The 27878-nt window shown below is 60.9% G+C and overlaps 2 protein-coding genes across 2 annotated transcripts; one reads left to right on the top strand and one right to left on the bottom strand.

Moving 5' to 3' along the window:
• Positions 1–404: 404 nt before the first annotated feature.
• EDAR (ectodysplasin A receptor) lies at positions 405–26651 on the bottom strand. Its single transcript, XM_059942441.1, has 12 exons — positions 26590–26651; positions 21282–21350; positions 20660–20782; positions 20101–20282; positions 15083–15168; positions 7724–7810; positions 6412–6537; positions 6251–6325; positions 6060–6132; positions 5196–5340; positions 4312–4372; positions 405–2895 (listed from the first exon to the last, which is right to left on the bottom strand). Exons 2-12 carry the CDS (start codon positions 21330–21332, stop codon positions 2573–2575), a joined length of 1332 nt encoding a protein of 443 aa, XP_059798424.1. The 5' UTR covers positions 21333–21350; positions 26590–26651; the 3' UTR covers positions 405–2572.
• On the top strand, positions 10801–12675 carry LOC132376619 (adiponectin receptor protein 1-like). The gene has a single exon (XM_059942356.1). The coding sequence runs from the start codon at positions 10951–10953 to the stop codon at positions 12076–12078; it is 1128 nt and encodes a 375-aa protein (XP_059798339.1). The 5' UTR covers positions 10801–10950; the 3' UTR covers positions 12079–12675.
• Positions 26652–27878: the final 1227 nt, after the last annotated feature.

The raw sequence follows: 27878 nt of genomic DNA, 5'->3' as shown, positions 1-27878 counted from the left end.
GGTGCCCTGCGACCGCAGGACACCAGGGTGCCGGCCAGGACAGGGCTGGCCGCCTTCCCGTGGCGGCACCGAGGTGCGGGTTGTGTCTCGTGCCAGCGGAGGTTTTCAGGGTTGGGAGTTCTCCAGAAGCTGTGTTTCTCTATCTGGTCTTTACCTGTTCTAACTGCTGACCCGCCGTGGACCTTCCGCTATGTCGTCGCCAAGTCCCCGAGCCCCTTTCCTCCTCGTGTGGTCCCCCGGCCGTCTGGTGTCCACGGGCCCCTTCACTGTTCCCCTCCTTGGGCCTCTTCTTCCCGTCCTGCCTCCCCGACACTCCCCCGCCGCCCGGGCTTCTGCTCCAGCCCCTCTGCTCCCACTGACAGGGAGGTGGCCCTTGCCAAGGAGGGTGCGTGCCCCTGGAGGGGACAGGGCCGGCTGGGACCCCCGCCCGGCCTCTCACACAGGCGCCAGCCAGGAGCAGAGGGACCAGACCCGACTCCACCCCCGAGAGGGCTCCCTGGAGCAGTCAGGACTCTCCTTTGTATTGGTTTGTTTACTGAACTTGTAAAATAAGCGACATGTACAGAGTTAGACGCAAATACTGATGACTAAGACTTCACTGGCCAAGGGCCACTGCTCCGGCCTGGGTGTGCTCTAAGTGTTTTTATTCCAGCAGAAGTGGCGGCCATCTCCGTACAGACTGGCAGTGGAGCCCCAGCCTTGCTCAGTGATCATTCTTGGGGTCTCATTGATCTGAATCCCACCACGTAGGCTAAAGCTCACCAGAGTAACCTGTTCTTGGATTTGTTTCCAGAGAAGCAAATGACAAGGGATCGTGTCGCTCTGAGAGGATGAACGCCCTAGAAATGGCAGGTTGAGCCAACGAAACAGGCCCAGTGCCGCTGGACCTCTGGCCCAGCGAGAACCGAGAACCGAGTGAACCGAGGCCGCCCCTGCTCCTCCCCTGACGTTTGCAGCCTCGCCGAGGGGGGGGGGGCCTCATCACCATCATCACAGAGCAGGGAAGGGGGCACCAAGGGTCCACGGAGGAATGAGAAGGATACTTAGGTTGTGCTGTGGAGAACGCAGCCTGCAGGATACATCAAGTAGGTTCTGAAGAACAGCAGCAGACAGACGCAGCACATGACGATACTAAACATTCAGGGCCTAACTGTGATCCTGTCACAGTGTGTTCCACGTTCACTGGTGGGAACTCGCTGGTTGCTTTAAGCATACGACTGACTTCCTCCCCAAAAGCATTTGCTCAGTCATGTGACTTGTAATTTTATAAACATAAACCCGAGACTGGTTTTAATTTAGGAACAACCAGGATCAGACCTGTCCCTGGGGGCTGAGCAGTGAACTCAAAATTAACCCCCTGGTGTGGTCTCTGCCCGGTTCCCGGCGACAGCAGGTGTAGTGAGAGAATCTGCCAAGAAGGCCTGTCTACTAACTTGCTCTCCCAGCGTCTGCCAAACACTGTAGTTACTGGGAGAACACTTGTTCTGAGAGTTGGTATCCGCATTTCACTCGGTGATTCACGCTGTGCTCACACCCATGGAAGGCCTGGCATCTCCTCCAGCCCCACCTCATTGTTGCTCACTTGAACTTCATTTTCCCAGATGCAGAATCACAGACTAACCTCTTATTTGCAGAACAGAAACTGAGGCTTGGGAGGGGAAGACAATGGCCCACGTTGGCACGAGCAGACCAGGTCCCCGGACCCCGAGCCTAGGTGCTCCGTGGCTGCAGGCCCACGTTCCGTGACGGGCTCAGAAGGCGTCACGAGGAAACCTGGGGTTACGCAGCTGGCCTCTCAGGAAGTCGTGATTTCCTTTTCCAAGCAGAGCCGACCACGTGTTTCTGTTTGAAGCCAGTGGCCTGTGTCCCTGAGCACTGCGGCCGCAGAGGGTGCCATCCGAGTGCGGATGAGAGCGGGAAGCGGTGCAGGGACCCCTGGCCCCCAGGCTGGACTCGCGCAGCGGCGAGGTCGGCTGTGGCAGCCCTTGACCGGACGCCCCGCGGACCAGCGCGTGGGGCAGGTGGCAGAGGCTTCCGTGTGACTGGAAGGGCCGCAGGGAGACAGTGACCCCAGGGCCACATGGGTGATTCAGACCCACGCTGAGCCTGGAGCAGGAGGGCGTGGCACAGGGCCTGCCTCTTGCAGCTTTCCCAGCCTTGGAGCTGTGTTCCTCGTGGGGACACCCGCCCACCTGCTTCATCTCCCAGAGGAAGCGCTCCCCCCTCGGGTTGTGTGCCGTCTTCCAGGCGAACGTCTGTCTCTCCCGGGCTGTGAACTCCCCGCAGCCAGGGACCAGAGGCTTCACGTTTGTCCTCCCGGCACTGCTGGTGCACACGGGTGGCGCCGACCGTGTCCGTGGAGGAGGGAGTGGCGGGCAGGCCGCACGGATGCGCAGACTCGCTGGGGCTGGCGAGGCTGGCGAGGCTGGCGAGGCCGGCGGGCCGGCGTGTCCACGTGGATTTCTGTCTTTGGTTAGACCGGGAGACGGGCCTGTTTCCTCCTGTTCCTCAGACCAGCAAGGCGTCCCTGGTGCGCAGGAGACCGCCCAGCCACGGGGTCCGCGGGCCCCGCTCAGGACACGGGGGGCGGCAGGGCGGCGGGCGGCGGGATGCCCGCCCACTCCAGGATGTCTGCGCACAGGGACTCCACGGCGTCCAGCCGCTCGATCTGCACCAGCTTGGTGAGCAGCTCCGGGATGCTGTAGCCGGCCGTGCTGATGCGGTCAAAGAGCTGCAGGCCGTCCGTCATGCCCCCGATCTCGTCCCGCTTGAGCCCGAAGCTCTCGGCCAGGTGGCGCCACGTCTTCACCACGGCCTTCTCCGAGTTGTACGTGGCGCTGAGCATCCGGCTGGTCTTCTCCAGGCAGTCGAACGGCAGCTCCGTGGGGCTGAGGCCTGTGTGACAAAGGGCCACGGTCAGAGATCGGCAGAAGCGCGACACCTTCGAAAAGGCTTTCTAGACTCTCTTTTTTAAAACTAAAATAAAACACAAATGCAGAAAACCACACAGAATATATGCTGAAGGTGAACAACTCCCGGGACACTGCCAGCCACACGCGAAGCCCCTCCATTCCCCTGATCCAAGCAGCCCTGTCGGACGCCCTCTAGGACGCGGTGAGCCATCACCAATGCCTTTGATACGGGCCACCCTTAGTCAGGTGCCCCTGCCGGTATCAGGTCCCTTTATGGGGACCACGGTCACCTTCATGAAAGGTGCTCCAAGGACAGCCTGGCGTGGGTGTCATCTGAGCCAAGTCACTGCCAAGTCAGTGGCCTAGCGTTCCTCAGACCCCGCTGTACGTTAGACTCGGCCAGGGGCACTTAAAAAAGAACGTGTTTCCACTTCTGGAAGATGCAGTAGACATGCTCTTCCCTCTTCCTCCTGGTAGCACAGCCGAAGACCCGGGACACACCCACAAGCACAGACAAAATGCCCATCAGAAGTCTGCTCTCTCAGCAAGAAGAAAATACTCGGACGGTAACTGCCTTCTTACAGCCAGACACCCAGAACAGCCCTGGTCCCACTCCCTCCGAGGCCAGCAAAGCTGAGCGGGAGCCTGGGCGTCCACCCCCAGGAGGCCGTAGCACCAGGTGTGTCGGGAGGGCCAGGTGGGGACATGGGCTTCCTCCTCGTCAGCTGGTAACAAGCCTCCCCGCCCCCATGGTGTTGGTGGAGGCCACTCGGAGGAGCAGGTGCCCACCTGCAACCCCATGGGTGTCAGCGAACGCCGAGTGGGAACCCGCACATCCACGACCACCTGGTGGTGACAAGAGGTGCCCCTCCCCCGCACAGGTGTGTCAGAGGAAGCCAGCTGCACAGAAGCTTCAAGTAAGACCCTGAGTCTCAGAACATCATATAAAACTTCAGGTTTCCATAGAAACTCAACTCATCACGACCAAGAACCAGGAAGATCTCAAATGAGTGAAAAAAGACAATCAGTAAATGCCGACACTGAGACAACGAGAGATGTTGGGATAGCTGACAAAGATTTTAGAGAAGCCGCGATAAAAGTGCTTCAACAAGTAATTACAAACATATTGACACTTGAAACAGATAAGAAAAAATAGAAAGGTTAACAAAAGAAAGTATAAAAAACCAAACGGAAATGTTAGAACTGAAAAATGTAATAATCAAGATTAAAAGCTCAGTAGATATAGCAGAGTAAAGAGGAAAGAATTAGTGAACTGAATAGCAGAACAGAAATTACCTACCTGAACGAGAGAGAGAAACTTAAAGTCACAAGAGCCAAACCCAGCCAGACGGCTGGAGAGGGTCCCCGGGAAGTAAGTGCCCCCTGGCCCTCCGCTTACCTTCCACGACGCCACACACGTTGGCATACACGTCCAGTATTTTCTTCCTTCGACTCTGAACCTACGAAGCAAGGCGAGTGCTACGTTTCAGAAAGCGGGAAGACGCAGCAAAGGACCTAATGCCCCACCTCAGTGCTGCCGGGCAGCCGCCCCCCCGCTTCCCGTCAGAAACGCTGAACCGCGTCCCGGCAGGAACAGCTGTCAGATTCGCAGAAGGACGCCTCTCCCCCGGGTCACCCGGCTACGGCGCCCTCATTGCTCACAGGGCCTTCCTGGGCTCCACTGGACGTTCAGACTCAAAGACGACCAGAGGCCACGTCTGGCCTCGGTCTGTGTGGCAGGACGGACCCGGGGGCCCCAGCCTGCGGGCGGGTTCCTGCAGGCGCGGAGCCATGTGGCGCTCTCCTCTCCAGAGCGGGCGGCTCGGGGTGCACACGTGGCCCTCAGAGCCACCATCTCTTGGGATGACCCCACAGGCCCCCTCCAGGGGTCGCTGAGCTGGGCAGCCAGGGCGCATCCTTGTCGGGAGTGACCCCGAGGCTGCACCTCGGCCCCCGCGGCGCCCGGCCGTTCTCCGGGCGGCAGCCGCACGTGTGCGCGTGCGCACGTGTGCGCGTGCGTGCGTCTTGTCTGCGTGGGTATATTCCAGTATGTTTACAAAGGATGTTGCTGTCCTGTGCTTTCCAAGCCATTTAAACTTTCTCCTCTTGGTTTGTTATTTCTCCCTTTCTTCTGCAAAGCTGCATAATAAGGGAACTAACTTTTCTGTCCTTAATGCCTCCTTTTGAACCTGTCTCCTGGCGGGGCTCGTGGGAGGAACCCCGGACTCAGCAGCGCCCGTTCAGCGGAGGGCGGCGTGTCTGGGGGCCGGGCGGGGGCCTCACCCCGGCCGCCTTGGTGGCGGTGGCCGCCTTCTCCCTGGCCAGGTGCACCAGCGACAGCAGGCACAGCTCCGGGGGGCCCTGCCCGTCGTCGCTGTCCAGGCTCCGGTTCAGCAGCTGCTCCTTCTCCGACGAGGCGTCGTTCTCACTACGGAGACAGGGTTAGGGTTAAGGTCGCCCGGGCTGGCTGGCCTCACCCGCTGCCCCAGCAGTGGGGCCTGTGGGCGCCGACAGCTGTCCACGCTTTACCGAGCGGCTCTGGGCACGGGACTCGAGACGGAGAGACGCGGCTCTGGGCACGGGACTCGAGACGGAGAGACACGGCTCTGGGGCCTCCCCACCTCCCGGCCGTCCACACCCGAGTCTCCACCGAGCAGACGAGTCTCCACCGAGCAGACGGGGTCCCGGGCCGGCGCCGCACCCCGCAGACGCCTGGAGTTACTGGAAACAAAGCTGAACACAGCCTGCGCCCGGGGACCCCCTCCGACGGGGGCGGGGCGGGGGCCTTCGGGACCCCCCCACGGGGGGCAGGGGTGGCTCACGTCACCCCCCTGCCCCCACCCAGCCCGCGGCCCTAGCCACGCTCTCAAAATCACTCCACGCGGACGAAGAACAACATTCTTCCGTATAGGCACCCTGCTCGCCTCCTGTGGTTTGGCTGAAGATCGATTTAAAAACACAGAGCCCTGTGTCCTGGCAAGTGGGTCACAGAAGCGAAGCCCCGCCGCAGCGCCACCTGGAGGTGCAGGACCCGGAGGCCGGCGCGGACAGCAGGCGGGGGCGGCGCGTGCGGCCTGGCGCCCCTTCCCGCTCGCACCCCCGAGGGCCCGCCTGCGCCCGCGCTGGGGGCTGCCGCGCCCGACTCACCTCTTGGCTGACTTCGCCGGAGCTGCCGTCAGCTTCTCGAATTCGTCCTGCTCGGAGAACATCACCACGCTGTCTGTGGGGACGGGAGAGGGTCGGGGAGGCGTCAGCGTCCGGCCTCCCCGGAGGGGCCGCGCGCGCCCGGCCCTCAGCCCACGCCCTCCCGGACGCCCGGCCCAGGGGCTGCCCCCAACCTGGGGCCTCTTTCTTCTCCTCCTCCTCGCTCACGGGGGCTTCTGGGCTCTTCACGGGGGCGCTGGGGCAGCAGGCTGCGGGGGACAGAGGGCGTGGGCGGCCGGCTCGCGTCGGGGTGGGGAGCGATGGGGGGGCGGGCGCAGGGGCGCGGGGGCGGCACCTGGGGCGGGAGGCCTGGCCTTCAGGATGTAGAACATGATGATGAGGACGAGGGCGACGGCCATGGTGAAGATGGTGGACATAGCGATGACCAGGGCCGTGGCCAGGTGTCCTTGGCCCGAGAGCTCTCCTGCGGTCGGGAGAGAAGGCCGTGACTCGGGGCTCGGGCGCCCCTGCCGCTGACCTTCCCGGGGACCCTCGGGATCCAAAAGGCTGGCTTCGTCTGAGAACCGAGCCCTAAAAGTCCACTCCGGCCCCCTTGCCGGCCAGCGGCGGCAGATACCCAGGTTGCTCCCTGGTGTTTGCTCTCGGTTCTACTTCTTTGGGGACGCGGCAGGTGGGTGTGGAGAGAAGGGGGCCCACGTGCTAAACTGTCCTGAAAACAGTTCAACCCAAGCTTTTTCCCAGCAAGAGCCAGGGTGGAAGCGTCGCCTCCGAGGGCCGAGCCTTGATACCCGGTGTGGCTCCAGCCTCTCCTGCAGCCTCGGGCTCCGTGTTGGGCGCCCAGGGCCCAGGCAGAGGTGTGCCCGGGCTGGCACGCACCTCCTCTGCACGTCTCCCCAAAAAGGGGAGACCCGTCCTAATTCTCTGAGGGAACCAAGCAGGATCCGGGTACCCAGGCCCCCGGACCCTGGAGGGAGGCCGGCCCCTCTTTGTTAAAAGGCACTAGAGCCGGTAGCCAGGCGCTGCCCCTCCGGGTGGGGTGCATCTGGGTGGTCCTCGTGTTCTCCTTTCCTCTGTGCTGGTGCCACCTCCGTCCTGGAGGAAGTGAGGTCCAGAACTTCAGCTAAGTTCCTGCCTTGGTGCTCTGTGTGAACGCAGGGGTCAGGCTGGTGGGCCGCGCGCCCTGGGATTCTGAGACCTGGGCCCTGAACGTGCTTCCCAACCGGGCAGCACGGGAACAGTGCCCAGTCTTGCTCCGAGAGACACCAAGGCCAGGGCCCTGCAGCCCCCCAGCCCTGAGGGCTTGGGGGTGAAGCACAGTTACTGGAAACAAGTATTGAGGTGCCAGGTGGGCAGGTTCATTTGAAAGCCAGCAAGGCTCCCCGAGTCAGGCCCAAAGCCCGGGGGCTGGCCTCCCCTCCGGCTCCCTGCCGCGCACGCCCGGCTCACCAGCGTGGTCCACGGGGCCCCGGCACCCGTGGAGGGCCCGGCTCCCCTCCTTGCGGAGAAAGTCGCTAACTTCCAGCAGCCGGGGCCCGAGCGCGGCTGTCACGTGAGGGGAGTGATCCCAGGTGGGGAAGGTCCCGTCCTGACGACCCTCCTGCCCCCCCCCTCGGCCCCCCCTGGGGCCGGCACCCTCGCCGCCTTACCTTTGTGGGCGAGCTGGGACGGGGACAGGGTGCTACTGCCGGGCGTGCGCAGGACGCTGGCAGAGACTCCCGAGACGGCTCCCACACCTGTGGGGGCGGCAGTGACCATGGGTCCCTCGAAAGGACCCGGACGCCCCAGCCTTGGAGACGGAGCACAGGCCACGGGCTGAGCGCCCCCGGCCCCAGGGATCCAGAATTCTCGTGGGGAAGGGGCTGGGCTGGGGGGCCCCTTCACCTCTTAGAGCTCATGACAACCCTACAGAGTGCCCTGACCTCGCCGGCGTTGTTGCTCCTTACGTGGGCCACACGGGTTCACAGCTGCTCAATCCGAGGGAGTCAGACTCGGTCTCCACGAGCACCCGTGGGGAAGAGGGAAGCAGGTGTGTGCCCGCGTGTGTTTGGGGGGAAACACCTGAGGGATTCTTTCCATTGCATCGAACAGGGACGTACTTGTAATACTTTTTCTAGTTATAAAACGAATACATGCTCGTGATTAAACATCTGGAAAATATCGGAACCCAAGAAAGAAGGGAAAGGATCACCCATAGCCTCATGGTCTAAAGTTGACATTTTGATGTATTTTCCTCTAGAATTTTCCTCTGATACGTTTTAAAAATAGTTGTGACCAAACGGTTTAAGAACCGAGATGAGGTTTCCTTCCCTCAAAACTGTGATTCACAAACTTGGTTCCTTTGTAAACGGTGTCGCAGTCTGATTCTGGGGTCGGTTGAGTCAGCAGGGATTTGTCCTGTTAAATCGCCCGGATGGTAGACCTTCCTTAGGTCAGACTTGAGCTTTGTGATTCGTAAAGAGGATCATGTTTTAATAAGTTTCCTCCTGGGCTTCCCTGGAAGCGCAGTGGTTGAAAGTCTGCCTGCCAATGCAGGGGACACGGGTTCGGGCCCTGGTCTGGGAGGATCCCACATGCCGCGGAGCAACTAAGCCCGTGAGCCACAACTACTGAGCCTGCGCGTCTGGAGCCTGTGCTCCGCAACAAGAGAGGCCGCGATGGTGAGAGGCCCGCGCACCGCGATGAAGAGCGGCCCCCGCTTGCCGCAACTAGAGAAAGCCCTCGCACAGAAACGAAGACCCAACACAGCCAAAAAAAAATTAATTAATTAAAAAAAAAAAAAAAAAGTTTCCTGCTGTCTGGCTTCTGTCTCTCCGGGTCTGGGGTCATTCGCGCCTCGGGTTTGCCTGAGTGAGGACAGGTGCGCGGGGCCCCCATGTCCACAGCTGGCCGTCCTGGCCCTGCAGGACCTGGGCAGCTCTGGAGGCGGGCGGGTGGAGAGGGTGGAGGCTGGGAGGGACGGGCAGTGGGGGACTGGCCCCGAGTGACCACACTTCTGTTTGTTAGAAACTGAACTGTGCCTGGAGACCCCCGCGGTGGGGGAGGGGAGAGGACACGCGGTCCCCGCAGCCCGGCCGGGCCTCTGTCCCCCTGGGCGGCCTCCCTCGTCCGTAGAACACCGCCGGCTGCTCAGATGTCCCAGGACCAGAGGCACCTCCGCTGGAGATTTCGGTTTCTGCAGCCCAGGGACTTCACCCCTTTGAGCTCCCAGCCTTTGCCCTTTGCCCTCTGCACACGGCTGGGCAGCCCCTTCCCCACGCCAGGCTCGCGCCCAAGGTCCCCACCACTGCCAACTACTGGCCCTCGGGTGAGTCCTAGCTCTCCCGCTGAGAGGGTGGGGCCGAGGGGTGCGGGTGGCCGCGGTGGGTCTTCGCATCCTCTCCCGGGTGGGCTCCTGAGTGCGTCCAGGGCCTAGAGGGACGTCCCTTGGCCTTTCCCCCACCCACCAATGTCCGACACATCTCGTGACTGAAGCAAGATTTAAACGGCATTGACTTCACCATCTCTCCTGCGGCGGGGGGCAGCTTCAAGCACCACCCGATTTCCTTTCAAAAGCAAATAGGTTGCTGGGAACCAGGCCATCTAAGGGGCTTGAGGCAGCTGAAGCCGCGTCTCAGGAAGACAAATCCCCGTGGGCTCTGCGTGTGGGTGTTTGTCGTCTCTGTCTGTTCCTGTCCCTCTCCGCTGGGCTTGCCCGTGCCGCTGGTGACAGGCTTGGGGACACAGGCGCGCCCAGGCCTGTGGTCTAGAGAGAGACGGCCAGAGCTGCCGACGGCTGGACCTAGGAAATGCCTCTGCCCCCCCGACGGGAGGGGCTGGCACACAGTGACCACATCCCCTGCCCCGCAGGTGCCCCGCCCCCGCCGGGTGGCAGCTGGGCCTCTGCGCTGATTCACGACACCCCCAGGGGCCTCCAGCTGGTGTTGCCTGCACAGCCCTAGGCTCCTCACTGATCTTCAGTGGATCAGACAGACTGTTCCGGGCACATCGAGGGGTGGGCATGTCTGTGGGCGGGCGCCCTCGGGACAGCACCACCGGGACCCTGCACAGCCAAGTCTCCGAGTTCCCGCCCCAGGCTCCGCTCTGGTCCCACGATGACCGACTCGGCACCAGCACCAGTATTTGGCGTCGAGAGGTTTCTGTCCATCCAGCGCGTGCCTCCCGGGTTGGCTCCTGAGATAAGAATGTTCCTCGGGGTTGGGTGGTCGGCGCTCCGTCCCTCCATCCACAAGGGAGCGAAGAGGAGGCGTTCTGTAACCGGGCTGAGGCGAGGCAGGAGACCCCAGAGGAGAGCAGGTGTGTCTGCGTCTGGGTCCGGGTCTGCTCGGCCCTCCGCTGAGTGGGGGTCGTCCTCTGGGGACTCTGAGCCCCAAGCGCGGGGCTTAATGAGGCCGCACCTCCATGCCGGGGTTGGGGGGCGCGGGCGACCGGAGTTTCTGGGGCCCTCGGTCTGTTAATCCACAAGCTGTGAATACACCAGTTTGTATCAGCGTCCGGCTGGGATCCTCCACGTAGGGCACAGTTTGGATTTTTAGGGACGGTTGATGGATTCGTACGGCTTCACGGGGTGGCCCCGGTGCAGACGCTGGGGCAGCGGCGGAGCATCAGGGTCTGGCTGCTCTCGGGGGACGCAGCTTGGAGCCCACGGGGGCTGCGACAGGAGCAGGCGACGGGTGTGCGCCCTCCCGGCTGAGAAGCTCTGCCTTAAGAAACAGCTGGGGTCTCTAACGCCGCGGGATGTAGCGCGGGGTCAGTGGCCCCGAGCAGAGCCCGCCGCCCGCCTGTCTTCCATCACAGGGAACTCTCTGCCCCCTGGGGCCGAGAGACCCCACCCTTTCCCCAAGCTGAAGCCGCAGAGCATTGAGGTACCAGCCAGATGTCTTCTCACAAAGGACCTGTGGTGGCCCAGGGCAATGGGGCTCCTGCCGGGAACAGGGAGGCTGACACAGTGGAGCTGGCTGAGCTGGGCCCCCTGCTAGAGGAGCAGGGCAAGCGGGGCGTCGCCAGCCCGACCAAAGCCGAAGAAGAGCAGGCATGCCCAGTGCCTCAGGAAGAGGAGGAGGAGGTGCGGGTGCTGACACTGCCCCTGCAAGCCCACCATGCCATGGAGAAGATGGAGGAGTTTGTGTATAAGGTCTGGGAGGGGCGCTGGAGGGTCATCCCATACGACGTGCTCCCCGACTGGCTGAAGGACAACGACTACCTGCTGCACGGCCACAGGCCGCCCATGCCCTCCTTCCGGGCCTGCTTCAGGAGCATCTTCCGCATCCACACGGAGACCGGCAACATCTGGACCCACCTGCTTGGTTTTGTGCTGTTTCTCTTTCTGGGAATCCTGACCATGCTCAGACCAAACATGTACTTCATGGCCCCCCTTCAGGAGAAGGTGGTGTTCGGGATGTTCTTCCTGGGCGCGGTGCTCTGCCTCAGCTTCTCCTGGCTCTTCCACACCGTCTACTGTAACTCAGAGAAGGTCTCTCGGACCTTTTCCAAACTGGATTATTCAGGGATTGCCCTGCTGATTATGGGGAGCTTTGTTCCCTGGCTCTATTACTCCTTCTACTGCTCCCCACAGCCACGGCTCATCTACCTCTCCATCGTCTGTGTCCTGGGCATCTCTGCCATCATTGTGGCACAGTGGGACCGGTTTGCCACTCCTAAGCACCGGCAGACAAGAGCAGGGGTGTTCCTGGGGCTTGGCTTGAGCGGCGTCGTGCCCACCATGCACTTCACAATCGCGGAGGGCTTTGTCAAGGCCACCACGGTGGGCCAGATGGGCTGGTTCTTCCTCATGGCTGTGATGTACATCACCGGAGCCGGCCTTTATGCCGCGCGGATTCCTGAGCGCTTCTTCCCTGGAAAATTCGACATATGGTTCCAGTCTCATCAGATCTTCCACGTCCTGGTGGTGGCAGCCGCCTTCGTCCACTTCTACGGGGTCTCCAACCTTCAGGAGTTCCGATACGGCCTGGAAGGAGGCTGTACTGACGACTCCCTCCTCTGAGCCGCCCCCCAAGGGCACAGCAGGAACTTCCCAAGTGCTTTTAAAATAACTTCTTTGCTGAAGTGAGAGGAAGAGTCTGAGTTGTCTTGTTTCTAGAAGAAACCTCTTAGAGAATTCAGTACCAACCGAGCTTCAGCCCACTTCACACTCACTGGGCAATAAACTCTCCAGTCCCTCGCTGAGAGCAGTGGGGATGGGCAGACGTGGCCGCGCCCCCCTCGGTAAGGCAACTACTGTTCCCTCACAGAGACGGGGCTTTGAAGCTCATGTTGAGATTTTACCCCTCCTCCAACCATTCTGGGGAAAAATGATGGACTGGGACTTTTCAGAAATTCTGTTTCTGGAAGAAACTGTCCCTCCCTCACCCCCGTCTTGACTTTGTAACCTGGCTTATAACAGGCCATCCGTTTTTGTAGCACACTTTTGAAAAACAGTTATAACCTCGTCCATCTTTCTAGGGCCTGGACCTGCTCACACAGCAGGAAGAGCAAAGCCACCAACTTTTACACAGCCGGCTAATCATGGAAGTGTGTCCAGGCTTCAAATAACTTGAGTTTTAATGTTTTCTTGGCAGAGTAATGTAAAATTAAAGTGGGGAAAGATACTTAATATTTAATACTAAGCTTTAAAAAGAAACCTGCTATCATTGCTATGTATCTTGATGCAAAGACTATGATGATAATAAAAGAGTACAGAAGAAAAAAAAAAAAAAAAAAAAAAGAAACAGCTGGAATCCCGCCGCTGGGGCCAAGGCTTCACCTTCGAGCGGCACCACTGCTGAGCAGAGAGCTGGCCCTGGACCGGGCGCCTCGGGCACCTTTGTCCCCACAATGCTGGACGGGGGTCGGGGTGTCCGCCTGACGGACGAGGAAACTGGGCACAAAGTCAAGGACCTTCCCAGGAGTGGAAGCTCACCGCGAGGCCCCGCCCTGCACTGCTCCGCCGTGCAGAGCGGCACGCGGGGAGGGGGCACACCCAGGGCTCGGCCTGCAGGACGGCTTCCCGCGGCCTGGCCTGGCTGGGCTGCTCCAGCACTGAGACGTGGGTCTGTGTCCCATGCCGCCCTGGGGTCCGTGCCATGCTCTCTTTGATGTGGTCTGCAGGATCCACTGTCCAGCAACCAAGGGTGTCAAGGGGCTGGCTTCACGGGGGGCCAGCCCAGGCGATCACATCCAACCGAAGGCTGGAAGCAAAGGGGCTCTGGGCCCCCGACCGGTGGGACCCAGGCATCCAGCCGGCGACCCCGGGGACCTGACCAACTCCTGGCTTTCCCGGGACGGGGCTGCTGGCAGCCCTGTGAGTTGGTCACAATCAGCCTTTCTGGCCCTGTCTGCTGGCCCCTGAGCAGGAGCCCCAGATAAAAGGTCAGCGCAGAGGAAGGTGCCGACCCCAGAGGTGGAGCCCACTCTGGAGACCCCCTACCCAGCAGGCTCCACTCCCCACGTAAGCCCACAAAGCCTCTCCTGGCTGCATCTCCCCATTTCCCAGAGGGACAAATAGAGGTCAGGTGACTTTCAAGGTCGCACAGAAGGACTCCAGGTCCCCTGACTCTCAGCTTCCCTTCCTTGCTGGCCTCCTTCAGGGCTGGATCCTGCAAACCCACTGGGGGCCCGGCTGGGGGCTGCTCTTGAGATAAGCAGTTAATTACGGGCTGGGGGCCGGAGGTTACGCGCTCATTGTCGAAGTCTGCTGGATTCGGGGACTCTGCTGTCTTTCCCCATGTGATGGGCCGCGTGTTGGAGGAGAGGAGGGGCTGCTTCCCGGGCTGAGAGCTCTCCGGCTTCGGGGTGGCTAGTGGGGTCCCTCCCGGACGAGGACACAGGCCCTGTGAGCTTTCAGATGAAGGCCCATGGGGAAGAGCTGCATGAATCCCAGGTTACACAGCAAAGAGCTTTTTCTCAGTAGGTGGGGGAGTGTCTGCCGTCTTCCGAGATAGGACTTCATCCCAAAGCCCCCTGGGATTGAACTGTTTAGATTCCCCAGCAGAAGCCACAGAAGTGGCAGCCCAGGCCTCTGGACCTCCTCTAATTTGTGAATTAATTAGCATCTGGCTGGGTGGGAAAGCTCAGCTTTAAAGACATGCAAACTGTCCTTGCCAGGTCCATCTACTTAAGGACTTTGGAAGGGAGGGAACGCCCTCCCACCGCCCAAGGCACCTCCTCCAGCAGATCCCAAGGGCAGGAGCGGTGCCAGTCTCTCCTCTTGCCCTCCGCCCCTTCCTCCTGGTGCCTTCAGGAGGCAGGCCCTTGTTCTAGTCTCCCTGACAAGATATTGTGAGAAAGCGGGGTGGGCAAGGCCTTATGGAGAAGCAGGAGGGCAGGGCCCCAGTGCAGACCCTCAAGCTCTCTGGAATGGGAGCAGTGGGGCCGCAGCCCAGGACCGGACTCCCATTTCCCTCCCAGCCGTCCCGTCGTCCATCCGTCCACCTGTCCCACCTCGTTCGTGTCTCCCGACCACAGACCTGAGAGGCCACACACCGCCTTCTCCGAAGCAGAGATTCCTGGCCCTTCCTCGTAAATGGACGCCCAAGAACGTCAAACCAAAGTTAGAGCAGGAAAGAAGCAGCCCGAGGTGAGATTCTAAACTTGAGAGACTCACGGTTACTGCACGTGCTTTGTGATCACTCCTCATATTCCCTTGGCCTCGTCTGGTTTATAAAACACACGTGAGAACTCACAATTGCTGAGCCCTTTGCAGCACTCAACAAAACACCTTGGCATTGTGGGTATTTGCAAAGATCGCGTTTGCAAAGATCGCGAGAGATGGATGGTCCACGTTACGGATGAGAAAACTGAGGCTCACAGAGGTGCCGTGACTGGTGCTGACCTGCGTCTGACTCGTGGTTCTGCCACTGCAACCCTGCCCCGCCCCACGGACCTGCAGCCTGCCGGCCAGCGCGCACATCATCTCTGTGCCCTCACGGTCACGAGCCAGGGTGGGACGCTCCCGCGTAATGCGAGGTATCGGGCTGAGCCAGGACCGCTGCCAGAGCGCAGACACTCACATTCCTTGGTGTTGGGGGGCGCCAGCAGGCAGGAGTAGCAGACCATGCCGTAGATGTTCCGAGGCCTGTTCTCCAACATGTAGTAGCTGCGGGGGGTGGGGGGGTGGGAGGGGCGGAGAGAAGACAAAGCAGACAGGTGAGCAGGCGTGAGCACGGCGCGCGCTGACCGCTCGGCATGCCCGCCACCAAAGCCGGACACGGGGGAGGGCGGGCAGGCCCCTCGGAGGAGGAGCGCCCCTGCAGCACGGGCACAGCCTGCAGCCTGGCGGCGTTACGGGCAGGGGTGTCCAGGAGCCCCTGGGACTCTGGGACCTCCTGGACCACACGGACGCTTGCTGACCGAGACCGAGCGGGGCTGGCCGGAGGGCGTGGCAGCAGCAGAGACCGTGGCCACGTCTAGAGCGGTCAGGGCAGACGGCCTGAAGCGCAGCCAGGTCGCGACCCACAGTCCCCCGCTTTCTCCTCAGATAAGGACGCCTGGTGAGCCCACGCTGCGGCCGCACCCACTTAAAGAAAACGTCAAGGCCTTCAGGTGCGGCTGCCCGCAGGCCTTCACGCCCAGCGATGCCCCACCGATGTCGGCGTGCCAGCCGGGACCCTGCAGCCCGCGGGGCCCTCCACGAGGGCCGAGTTCCCTGCAGGCCGCACCCCGGGCCCGCCCAGGCCCCCTCACCTCACCCCCCCCACCGCAGGCTTCAGCCCCTCTCTGGGCCCGTTTCCCGTAAACACACGCGGAGCCATTCGCCACATGGTGAGAAGTCACTGAACAAGTGAGCTGCTGCCAATGTCTTCCCTAGTTCAGTTCAAGCGATGAAAACTCCTCCCCACCACTGGACCTGCCTGCGGTTGTTTTTCAATCTCTTTTTTATTAGCCGTGCCCACCCCGGCCCGTGACGGCAGCGGTGAGGCCGGAGGGGTCTGGACTCCAGCCCCCGAGAGCTGGACGGTTACCAGCACCGTGATGATCGTAACCGCCTGCCCTTCCTTAGGGCCCTTCATCCCCAGGTCCCCGCGCATCCTGTAAACGTGAATTAACCGATCGCAACACCCCCGCCAGAGAAGCCGCATCAGGCAGGCTCACAGTTAAGCTCTCAGACGCACGTCTGCCGTCTCCAGGGCCACCTGCCGGCGCGTCTGCTCCGGGCCGGCCGGGCCAGGGCCCCGGGGTGACCCCTCCCCTCCAGCCCAGCCGTCCTGGTCCCCGGTGCCCTGTGCTGGGTGCTGCGGGGGAGGCGCGGGCAGGGATGGGTGGGGCCGGGGCTCCGGCACAGAAGCTGATGGGGCCCCAGGGTGTCTCATGGGCCTTCCTCCCCTCCGGGCCCGGCCACTGGCCCTGGGCATGGGCTCTGCCTAGGTGAGACCCTCCCCCACCCTGGCCCTCCTCCGTCTTCCTGGCACACAGGTCCCTCCCGGGGAGGCTCTCTGAGCTCTGCCCCTGCCTGACGAGGCTCCTGGGCCAAGCGGTGTGATGAGCTGAAGGCCCAGTGAGAAACAGGTTCTCAGGGTTTCTGGCATGTTCCTCCAGGAGCTGTCAGGGGCCTCCTCCTAACTGGGCCTGCATTCAACCCCTCGCTGGTCTCTAGCACCTGCTGCGCACAGAAATTTTCAGAAACGTTAGGTTTTTCTCCTTGGGGTCACTCAGCCTGTCCTGGGCGGGACGGGGGTGAGGATGCGGCTCAGCTGCTTCACTTCCCTCCACCCGAAGCTGGCTGTTCCCTTCGGGCCCCGTGGCCCTTTGCCTTTATGCAAAGGTCAGATTGCCTACACTTTGGTCTACACTGTGACTTTCCCCTAGTTCTTTTTTCTTTTTGCTCCTGTTCTTCAAGGGTTGATTAAGGTGAGGGGCCCAAGACAAGACTCAGTTCATACGGGGCCTCTGGAATCTTCCTCCAAGTCGATGGGGTGTAGCTTCTCCCCAAGGACTTCCTTCGCTCGGGGCTCCTAGGCTAGCTGACGCTCCCTTGCCCTCCCCCCGTGCTGGCCAGCAGAAGCCACCACGAACTTCACCCCGTCCTCCCTCTGTCCTAGGAGGCCCGGCAGGGAGTGGCCGCGGCCAGCGGGAGCTTGTCGTGGGGAGGCAGTGAAATCCAGCCTCTCTGCGTGCTTTGTTCCCCGGCCTCTGCACAGCCTTTCTCACAGGAAAGCCCGTGGACGGCTCCTTGTGCAGCCGGGGCCCGGCCGCCCACTGACACACAGCGCCTGCCAAACCACAGGCAGGGACACGGCCACACAGATCCCAGGATGCACTCGCAGGGCTGAGCTGGGTCGGAGAGGCCCAGGTGAGCCTCACCCACCCGCTTCCTGCCCTACGACGTGGAATCATCCCATCCAGACCACAAATGTGCAGGTGACTCCCAGGTCGGACCTGAGCTCCACACCTGCCTCCATCCACGTGTTAGGTGTCCTGGTCTGGACACTACGACAGCCTCGAATTCCACACACCCCTCCTCCATCTCCCCTCCACCTCCTGCACCCACGTCCCAGCAAGAGGCGTCACCACCCTCACGGCTGGCTGGGCAGGCATCCCACACGACCCGGTCTGCAGTTCCGTCACCAGAATCTTCCAGCCGCTCTAAAGGCTTCCTCTGCCTCTGCTCCCCCCGCTCCCACGACTCCCCTGCCCTGGTCCCGGCTCTGTCTCTTCCCCAAGCGGCCCGGTTCCTTGTTCTGGACGCGGCCCGACAGCGCCCTACGCGGCCGCGAAGTCTGTACGGGACCTGCAGCGGCACCAAGTGAAGACTTGCCTCATCAGCACCGTCTTCCCTCCATCCCTGCCCCCTGCCCATCCCCACAGCCTTGCCTGCACCTTCCGCTTGGCCACAGGGACCACAGCCCCACGGCCCCTTGTACTTTGTCTTGAGCATCTGCCTCAGACAGCCCTGTCCTCTTCCTGGCCCCCGTCCCCAGCCACCAAGGAGGGTCCTTCCTGGACCCCTAGACGACTGGGCATGCCTGCCCCACTGGGCTGCAGTCACCGATTTTCCACTGCAAAGAGAGGAAAGAAGTTCTCCTCTTTGTCTCACTACTACCCACCTGGCGGGCTCTCAAGTCAGAGGTTTACGAAAGTAAGTGCGAGAGCTGCTACGCTAGGTTGTGACTGTCAGATCCGATTCTCACACCCGGAAGCTCTCAAAGTAAGCTGAGGTTTTGCAAAGAGCATTATTTTCTTCCCAAGGTGAGCAAGGCTAGGTGTGCAAGCTTTTCCTCGGCACAGCTGTAGTTAATCCTCGAAACTGCATTTCTCTCGTGAATTATGTGTCTGCACCGATAAAAACCAGTCAAGGCAATGACCTAGGAAGTGTATGTTATGAGGGACTGATTCCAGCCACCTAAAGTCAAGGTCCTACTGAAGTTCTCTTGTTCAGGCAGTGTCTGCACAAAGTCCTCAGCAATGCTTGTGTCACTGGTGGGAAAACCTCGGTTCTGCTTCTTCCAATATGTTCGTTTTGGTGGGCACACGGCAACACAATAACCTCCACAACTAAATTAAAGGCTGGCAGCTACAGAACTTTTATTCTTATCAAACTTTCTAAAAGAACAGCCTAATATCCTCCCTGGGTGTAGCTACCTGTTTTTTTGCATACTGAGAAATAATGTTCCCCTGCTTTCTTTACCTGTTTGACAAATATGTTTGGATCGTACTCTGTGTCAGGGATGGGGATGTGGACTTATCAGGCAGATACATGGCCATGCAGGTCTGCAGCTCAGGAGGCGGGTCTGAACCGAAGGCCGAAAGCTGCAGAGACTCGGGGTGGGGATGGTCACCAGCAGGGGGATGGCAGAGGAAATGGATGCTTCCCAGCATAAATTTGAACTAAGATTAATTTCTGCAAGCTTAAAATATCTCCCTCATCTTAAAGAGTCTTTCACTTTCAATCTGTCTCTAACTCGGAGGATCTTTGTGCACTTCCCTTTTTTTATAGACTAACGTCCACTGCTCTTGTTTGCATGTAGTCTTCTTATTTTCTATCTCCTCTTAATTCAATACAGTGATTCCAGGTGGGAGGGGCAAGCAGATAACAAGCGACAAGCCGGCTGCGAAATATGCTGCATTGTTCACACTACTGCTGCTATGACCACCGCCATCATCACCTCCATCATCACCATGACCACTGCCATCAACACCATGTCCATCAACATCACCTGCATCACCACCATGACCACTGCCATCACCTCCATCATCACTTCTATCACCTTCGTCATTACCATGACCACCGCCATCATCACTGTGTCCATCAACTCCACCTCCATCATCACCACCTCCATCATCACCTGCATCACCACCATGACCACCACCATGACCTCCATCACTTCTATCACCTCCTTCATCACCTGCATCACCACCACCTGCATCATCACCTCCGTCACCACCAGCTCCACCGCCTCCATCACCTCTACCATTGTCACCACCACCAGTGGCCTTCACCACTGCTCTCAGTCTCTATCTGCAGCCCTTGTGAGCACAGGTTGGGTGGCCACCAGAGGGAGGTAGTCACTGGGTGTCAGGGCTGTACTTTCCTTCTCCCAAGGGGAACTTGCTACTGTCTTGTCTGTAAGAAGGAAAACTCTTTCTGTCTTTTAGGCTAATTGTACTTCCACTTTGCTTTTTTGGGAAGACTTTTGACACATAACAGAATTGTGGTGGAATTACAGGCACCATATGTCTCAAATATTTCTATTAGTAGCTTTTTACACTAAGTTTTTCCTAGAATACTAAAAATACCAAAAATAATACATTGGTATGGAATCTTGGTTTTCTTTCCTCCAGAGCATTCCACATGTGTTGTCTCATTGAAAGTATCCAACAGATCTCCTTGATTTGAGTACTCAGAGGTGCTATGATGACGATGTCCACTTAGGGACACACACGTGGAGCCTGGGTGGGCAGCCCATCCCGGGGAAGGTGGAGGGAGGGACCCCGACCCTGGACATGTGCGCCCCGCTGATCCGCAGGCCTGGCTGCCTGCCGTGGGGCCCGGGGCGGCAGAGGAGGTGGGGCGGGGCGGCCCTGAGCTCACCCGGGCAGGCAGGGCCCACACTCGGCGTCGTGCTCCGTGTCCCCCGGCGTCAGCACCGTGGCCCGGAAGAAGCCCTCGCAGTCCTTGTGGCGCCGGCAGATCTGGTAGCCGCCCTTGGAGAACTTCTCCGCGGGGCAGGGGACGCAGCCGTAGTCCTCGTCTCTGGTGCCGTAGCCGCAGGACTGGCCAGGGACGGGGACACAGGTGAGTCAGCGGCCGCGCCCGCCACGACCCGATGGCGGTCCCTCTAAGCCCTCCTGCCCCGCGGCGCCCGGCCCCACGCTGCCGCTCCCGCGGGTCCCGGATAAACTCAACCGGCCAAGCCGGTGGAGCTGCAGGCCCGGGCGCCCGACTCTCGGGGCTGCGCGAGGACCCCAAATACCGCAGCCGCGTTGGGGCTCCCGGAGCTGAGACCATCGGCGTGCAGCTCGTCTGGAGGAGGAGAGGCCGCGTCCAGGCCGCCAGCCACGCGGGGCAGGACGCCGCGGCCTCCGGCCACACCCCCCCACCCAGGCCTGCGCTCCTTACACTCCCCGGCGGGCGCGGCGCGGGGTCTTACCAGGTAGGGCTCCTCCCCCGGGCCGCACGGGGGACACTCGTGGCACAGACCCGCGGTCTGGTTGTAGAACTCGTTCTCGCCGCAGGTGGGGTCCTCCGCTCCGGCCCAGCATGCCAGGGACGCCTGCCTCGAGTAAGGGGCTCCTTTGGCCTCCACGCGCCCTGGTAGACGCCCCCCCGACTCGGGTTCTACGTCCGGAAGTTGTGGCGGAAGGATCTGGCGGGGCCCTGCGGCCCCCGGCGCTGATTGGACGCCTTCGGTAATGACCAGGCAGCCCCCGCCCTGCTGTCGGAGGCTCCATCCCAAACGCTCCACCCCAGGAGCTCCCCCCACTCCCCTCCCCACGGGGCCCCTACTCCTGGGGAGCCCGGGGGCTTGGCTTCCCCAGCTCCGTGGCTGCAGGAGCGCAGGGCACGCAGCCGGCGAGGGGAACTCCGAGCAGCGGCCACCTCGGGCCCGGGCCCAGTCCGCGCTTTGCTGGCGCCTTGGAGAGCGCAGTGCAGGGGGTGTGTGATCGCCCGTGTCGCTGCCACACAAACAGGCCGAGAAGGACACGGCTGGTGAAGGGCACGGCCGGGTGGGAGCTCCCACTGGAACCTCCCCAGGTGCCCTGGCCACTTACCACCAGGATGGGCAGCCAGGCCATCCGTGTGCCGCCTCCCCTGTGGGCCATTCTCTCCCGAGGGGTCACCTGAAAGACACACTTCATCCATGCGGGGGCTGCTCCGGGACCCCGGCCCGCCCAGCCCCACCTTCACTGTCCCCGGGTCTGAGGGCCTCCCGGCAGGCGCAGCAGAAATGAATACACCCTAAAAGAAAAGGCAGGTTTTAAGCTGAGCCCCAGGCCCCTTGGACGGCCTCCACCCATGGCCCCCGTAGCATCGTGCCCTCCCGGGGAAAGAGCTCCAGAGAGGAAGGGCCAGAGCCCACTGAGGGCCGGTGCAAAAGCCCAGGGTGACGGCTACTGTCCTCCTGCTCGGAGGGTCTGAAGAAGCAGGTCCTGATCCTCCAGCCGCGGGGGAGCCCTGAGAGAGAGGTCAGAACCCAGACCCCCCATCGCCCCCGCTTCCTGCCGCCCCTGCCCGATGTGAGCTTCCTCCCTGGCACCCGTTGGAGCCATTCAGAGCACACTTGGGTCCAACCCTGTAGTTTTACTGTTGAGCCAGCTGAGGCCCAGAGAGGTCAGGGGCTGGCCCAAGGCCACACAGCTGCCACATGGACAGGGCGACCGCAGCCCGCTTCACCAACCAAACCAATGCCCTGCCGTTATTGTCACTTCTCCTTTTTCAGGATCAGAGGCCTGTGTTTCCGACGCACAGCGATTTTACCTGGGAGCCTGGTGCACGGAGCGATGGTGGGCTCACCTGGGCTCCTCGTTCCCCAGCAGCCACATTCGGGCCACTGCTGTCTCGCCTGGACACGGGGTTTGAATTCGTGACAAAAGAACACACCCCGTTCTGACGCTGGCCTGTGGGAGGAGCTTCCAGAATCAACCACCGACTCAAGACTCCGGTCAGCTCCTCTAGGGAAGCCCCCAAGGTCACCCCCACCCCTAGTCCCCTGGGCGACCACCGTTGGTCACGGAAACCCACGCAGAGATGGAGCAGGTGCCTCGAGCCATAGCCCTGACGCGGGGACCCACTCCTGCTCCGAGGACCTCGTGTCTACAGATCAGGTTCCTCACGGCCCCGGGAGAAAAGCTGCCACGAGCTCACTGTTCGAGAAAGTTGGGGATCGGGGAAGGGCGGGGGCAGCCGGCGCTGCGAGACGGGCCTTCTTCTCTAAACCGCCAGGACTCTGCTCAGTGAGACTTCTGGGGAACACGCACTTTCGAAGAGAAGCACCCCACACACACACACGTGGCCGGCGGCCGGCGCGGGGCCTGTCCTGGGAACTCTGAGTCCACCCGCCTCTCACCCTGGCGGGCCGTCCGAGCGGCCCCGTCGGCCTCCTGATCCCATGCTCCCCACGCGAAGGGGGTCGGTGAGGTCCAGGCGGGGCCGTGGGTGTCGGTGCTTGTTCATCACTCTCACAAACGCCATCCCGTGGGCCACCGGCCCAGCGGGTGCAGGGCAGGCTCGGCTCCCCAGAGGCGGCTCCGGCTGGTTTGTAAAGCTCCCCACACACAGGTGGAAGCAGTTCTGCAGCAACAGCCTCTGGCTTTTCAACAACGACTTCTTGGCAGGGAGGGAGGAGGGAGGGGTGACCGCGGACTGAGGGAGGTTATGGGGAGCGACCGCTTTCCACGAATTAGGGGCGGCCCTGTGAGCTGTGTGACCAGGAGGAGAGGCAGGACGGTTTGGGGAGGATGCCCCGCCGACCCCAGGGAGAGACACGGGGACGCGGGCAGGGCCCTGGGCTGAGATCTTTCCGGATCACTCCCCTGTTGGCCTCTCACCCCAGTAACATCAGGTGGCTCTGGGGAGGGTCTGGTTTTCCGAAATCTATTGAAGAGACACAAAAAGTGCCTTCCCCACGTCCCCACACACAGTCCTGCCCTCAGAACTACGTTTACGGTTGAAAACACCAAGTGGACGAGGCTAGATTGAAGCACCAGCCACCTGGTGGTGAACTCCTGGATGTTTTCCTTCCAGCAAAGAGCAAGCTGGGGCAAGCGAGGGGACTGGGTCTGCTCCCGCCAGGTGGGGAGGGAAGGTGCAAACAAAGGCCAGAACTTAGGAACCTGCCCCTGGGTCAGCCGGCCTGGGTCGGGACGGTGGGTTTCCCTTGCCGGCAGCCCTGGGGCCCTTCCAAGGACAAGGCCGAAGGTTTCTAACTTAACTGACTTCTAAATATAGCTGCACCTGGGAGGGCTTCCCTGTAAACCTGAGAAGGGCCGGGCCGCAGCTCAGGGCCGTCCAGGCTCCTGGATGAGCAAACCCTCAGACTGACGCAGAAAGCGAAGCAGAGCCTGTGGCTTTGGTTGCATTTCCATCATCAACCCCAACTGCCCAAGAAGGAAGGGGGTCAGGAAGGGAGGCGAGGGCAGTGCCCGGTCAGGAGTGCAGCCCCGAGGTCTGAGCCGTCACAGAGGGTGGCCCTGCTCCAGCGGCGCCTGGGAGCTGGTGGAGCCGAGTGGCTCCCCGTCGTGACCCCCGGTTGTTTTCACTTTGGGGGTCCCCAACCCTGTGCAGGGCAGCGCCCTGCCCCCCACCTGTTACCGACTCTGAGCCCGGTAACCATGGCAGTGGTGGGGAAACGGTCGGGGGCACGGAAACACCTCCTCCCGTCAGCCGGTGGACTCGGCCGTGGGGATGGTCCGGTTCAGGGTCAGCAAACTGCCCCGTGAACCCAGCCGCCACGCTGTCCGGCTCCAAGAGGCCACAGAAGGTCAAACGCATCAGGCTTGAACCCTTGGTTGGGGCCTTCCCAGGAGAAGTTGACAAAGCATCTGGTGATTTGAGTTGAAAGTTTAAAATGAGAATCCCCTATTTTCATTTGTTAGTTTCAATTGAAATAATACTCAGAAAATAGATATTCTTGCACACATAGAATAAATATAATGCACGCAACATGCATTAATCTTTGACCACTTCTGAGTTTTCTTTTGAAGGGTCACTGCTAACACAGATAAGCATGCCGAGCTATTTTGAATCTTATCTGGGGCATTTGTTCTTCTGCAGCAGAATCCAGGAAGGCAGGAAAGAGCGAGGAAACTGGTGTCTTGGACATTTCTGTTCACATCTTCTATGTCACTCAGCCTTTCCTGTTTGCTTTTATTTTCCTACATATAGACCAGTGACGATGGCAATTTTTTCTGAGGTGCTGTGCACAGCCGTGGCCTCAGAAGATTCCCTAAACACCAGCAGTATTATTATTGTCTGTCAGCCCCCGTTTGGGCTTCTCAGAAGCTACTTCATATTCAGCAGGAGCTTGTGCATTTGCTCAGCGATAGAAGTGGGGCTGGACCCCGAGGAGGGGGCTTGTGAAAATAGTGTGGCCAAGATTTATTCATCCAGAAAGTTCAGAGGGAGGGCAGTTATCCTTGTCCAAACCTCCTGCCATAAGATCTGTGCTCACAGATTCATTTCTACTTCATTTAATGCTTCACAGCTGAAAGGACCTTGTAGAAGTGATGGGCCTGGTGAAACTTCAAAAAAAAGTCCCTATTTTATTGCCTTATCAAAATCGAGGGAAAGCATTTCCAGGGTGAAATCAGGAAGGTTGTTTTAACTAAAATACATCGCTTTAAATTACAAAAGGGAAGTTTTTCTAGGACTCTTATATAAACATAAACACGAAATTTTGTTGAAACATAATAGCAGCTGCTCTCCAGCACTTAAATATGCAGGCCATCCATCCACACCATATCCATCCATCTGCCCATCCGTGATCCAACCATCTGTCCATCCGTCCATCCATCCATCCATCCATGCAATATTTATTGAACACCTACTCCAGACCAGGCTGAACCACAAATTGACACAATCCCTGCCAGGTGATGTCCCCCAGTTTGGTGGGACCGTGAGGTAAACACTGAGAAGGGGAACGAGCAGTGGGTGCCATGGGAGCACGTGGGGTGTCATGTGTGGGGAGGTCAGGAAGGCTGCCCCCGGCCCAGAGAAGGGAGCACGGCCGGGAGTCAGCCAGGAATCGCCCTGGAAAGGCAGAGGGCTCGGAGGAGGGCCTGCAGGCTGGGACCCGGGAGGGCACACTCGCTCCAGGTCACTGCTCTGTCCTCTTGTCTCAGCAGCAGACAGTGAGTCATGGCCTACACCGCGTTCCATCAAGTCAAGCATCGCTCTCGTTTTCTGCCCAGGGACCGCTGTGCACGTCTACCCCAGCTCATCAATCTCCTTTCTTTGCTCAGAGATGTTGGGAAGCCAACCCTCCCAGCCCACCCTGCCACCCCCAGTCCAGCTCTTCCTGTACCTGGACCCCTGGAGGATGGAGCTGGCAGGGCCGTGAGGCTTGGAGCCCGGGTGGAGCTTGGCCACAACGGTTCTGCTCAACAGCACGACCAAAACAAGGACGTGACAGGCGATTCCGTAAGACACACCCTGGAATCCCAACCACCTCAGGCAAATAAGAGACACTCACTTGACGGTGAAGATACCCTTCAAGTAAAGGAAGTTGAAGGAAATACTCCATTGGCAGTGGGATCCATAGGTTCTAAATCGGTACCAAGCAGCGATGAAGCAAGAAGGACCTGGAAACCGCTGCTATTATTATTTGCCCCTGAGAGGCCCTCAGCTGGCTCCCGCTCCGGGATGTGACCGCGGGTAATTAGACGGCTCCCGCATGGGTGGCAGAGGCCGTGGGGGCCTCCAGGTGGTGGCCTGAAAGGGAGGGGGAGGCGAGAGGGGGGGCTGAGACAGCCGCCTGCCCCCAAGTCTGCTCCTGCCCTGGAGCCCCCCTTTGAGGCCTGGCGCCCCGAGAGGGGAGAGGGGCTCTCGGTGCGAGGACGGGCGGAGCTGTGCCCTTGGGCTCTCGGCCGCCCCCGGCCTCCCAAGGCTGGAGGGGACGGGTCGGGGCCACCATTCACCACGTGGCGGCCCTGCGTGCAGACGGGCTAGAAACTCTCAGAGTCTCGAATGCCCTCAGAACCGACGGCTTGTCGCTCTGGTTCACGGCACAGACACTTGTGTTCTTATTGCTGAGACTGTACTTTAAAACGCAACCAGCTTCATTGGGGTGCAGTTAACGCACAATAAAGCACACTCATTTCCATCATGCAGGTGGTGGGACGGACGGTCTGCACCAGGTGGCCACCCCCAACCAGACCGGCGCCTGCCGCCTACAGGAAGCCTTCCTGTGCCCCTTCGCCACCCTGCCCCGCGGACGTGCTGGTCACCACGGACACGTCTGCCGGTTGCAGCTCCACGAGGAAACCCGCAGCGCCTCCCCGCACCAGCCGTGAGCACGCGGAAGGGAAGACGATGACAGCGCCTGCCGGAGCGCCGTCCAGGCGCTGCCTCCCCAGAGCTCACCTGGGACAGACCGTGCGCGTGCTGAGAGCGGCAGCCCGCTCGCCCGCGCGAAGCATCCTCCATCCTGACACGTCCTGCGCTCACGCAGACTCGGCGCCGAGGAGGCGCTCCCAGCGCGGCCCGGGCCCTCGCCCGGCCTGGGGATGACCGTGTGGCCGGCAGGCAAGCGGGCCAGACCGTGGGATCCCAGCTGGCGAGGGGGCTGCGGGGAGGTCTCTCCCCTCACAGGTTCCGTTGGTGGGGAAGCCGCAGCCCCTGCCTGCCCTCCGCTGGCGGAAACCACGGGGGCCAAGAGGAACCTCAGCGGGTTTCCTCAGGCGCCCGAGTGTCTGTCGGGAGCGGAGCCCTCAGGCGTTGCCGCGGGCAGACACCCGTCTCTCGACTTTGTGGAGGGCGAGTGGGGGGCGACGCAGCCCCGGCCAGGCCTCGCGCATGCACACGCTTGTTACTCCCGCGAGACTAGGAGGTGGGCGCTCACTGGGCCCCTGCTGATTGGCTGAGCCCGTGGAGGCTCAGAGAGGTTGCGCAGCTTGCCTGAGGCCCCAGCGTACGAGGTGGCAGAGCCGGGGTCCCGGCCCAGACCTGCTCCTGTTTCTGCCAAGCGTCCTGGGGGCACAGGAGGGGCTGGGTGGGGCTGGAGCAGGGAGGGTCGGAGGGCCACGTCGGCTCAACGTGGACTCGGTCTCATCTACCTTCTGCGGCCCCGCGATAGCTGGACTCTTCACGGGAGCCGGGGCTGGCACAGCTGCTGACCCCCAGCCTCCCTTGGCGGCTCTGTTGCTGTGAGGCCCCTGTCCCCCCCCCCGCCCCCCCCCCCCCCAGCCCTTTGAAGAGTCTGGGAGCTGGTTGGTTCCAGTGCATCCTGTTCTCTCCTCTCCCCTTTGGACGGGGCGTCAGCTCCCCAGATGCCTGGAACCCAGGCACACGGGGCAGTGAGGATGCTCCCCAAGACCCCCCTGAGGACGGAGGGGCGAGAGGACCCCCAGCAGCGGAGGGGCAGGGGCTTGTGTGTCTGTTTGCTCCCAGCATCCCGTCTCAGTCCCGCTGACGTGGCCAGGCTGGAGGGAGGAGGTGGGTGGTACCGGGGGTAAGTAACCACCAGGTGCCCCGACTTGGGGTCCCAGCAGGAAGCCAGAGTCTTGTAAATTCGGATCCTTCCTGTCAAGCTCAGGGGCTTGTTCTACTGCTTTGAGAGGAGTTGTTTTTCGTGTTCTCTTCACGTTTGTTCAGGGACGGGCTAGTGAGGAGGTGACCCAGGGAAGGCCCCTGGGGGTCAGCCAGGAGTGCCC

The sequence above is a fragment of the Balaenoptera ricei genome, chromosome 13 (genome assembly GCF_028023285.1).
Source record: "Balaenoptera ricei isolate mBalRic1 chromosome 13, mBalRic1.hap2, whole genome shotgun sequence".
Classification (NCBI taxonomy): domain Eukaryota; kingdom Metazoa; phylum Chordata; class Mammalia; order Artiodactyla; family Balaenopteridae; genus Balaenoptera; species Balaenoptera ricei.
Note: the sequence above shows the minus strand (reverse complement) of the source record. Positions and strands in the feature narration are given on the sequence as shown.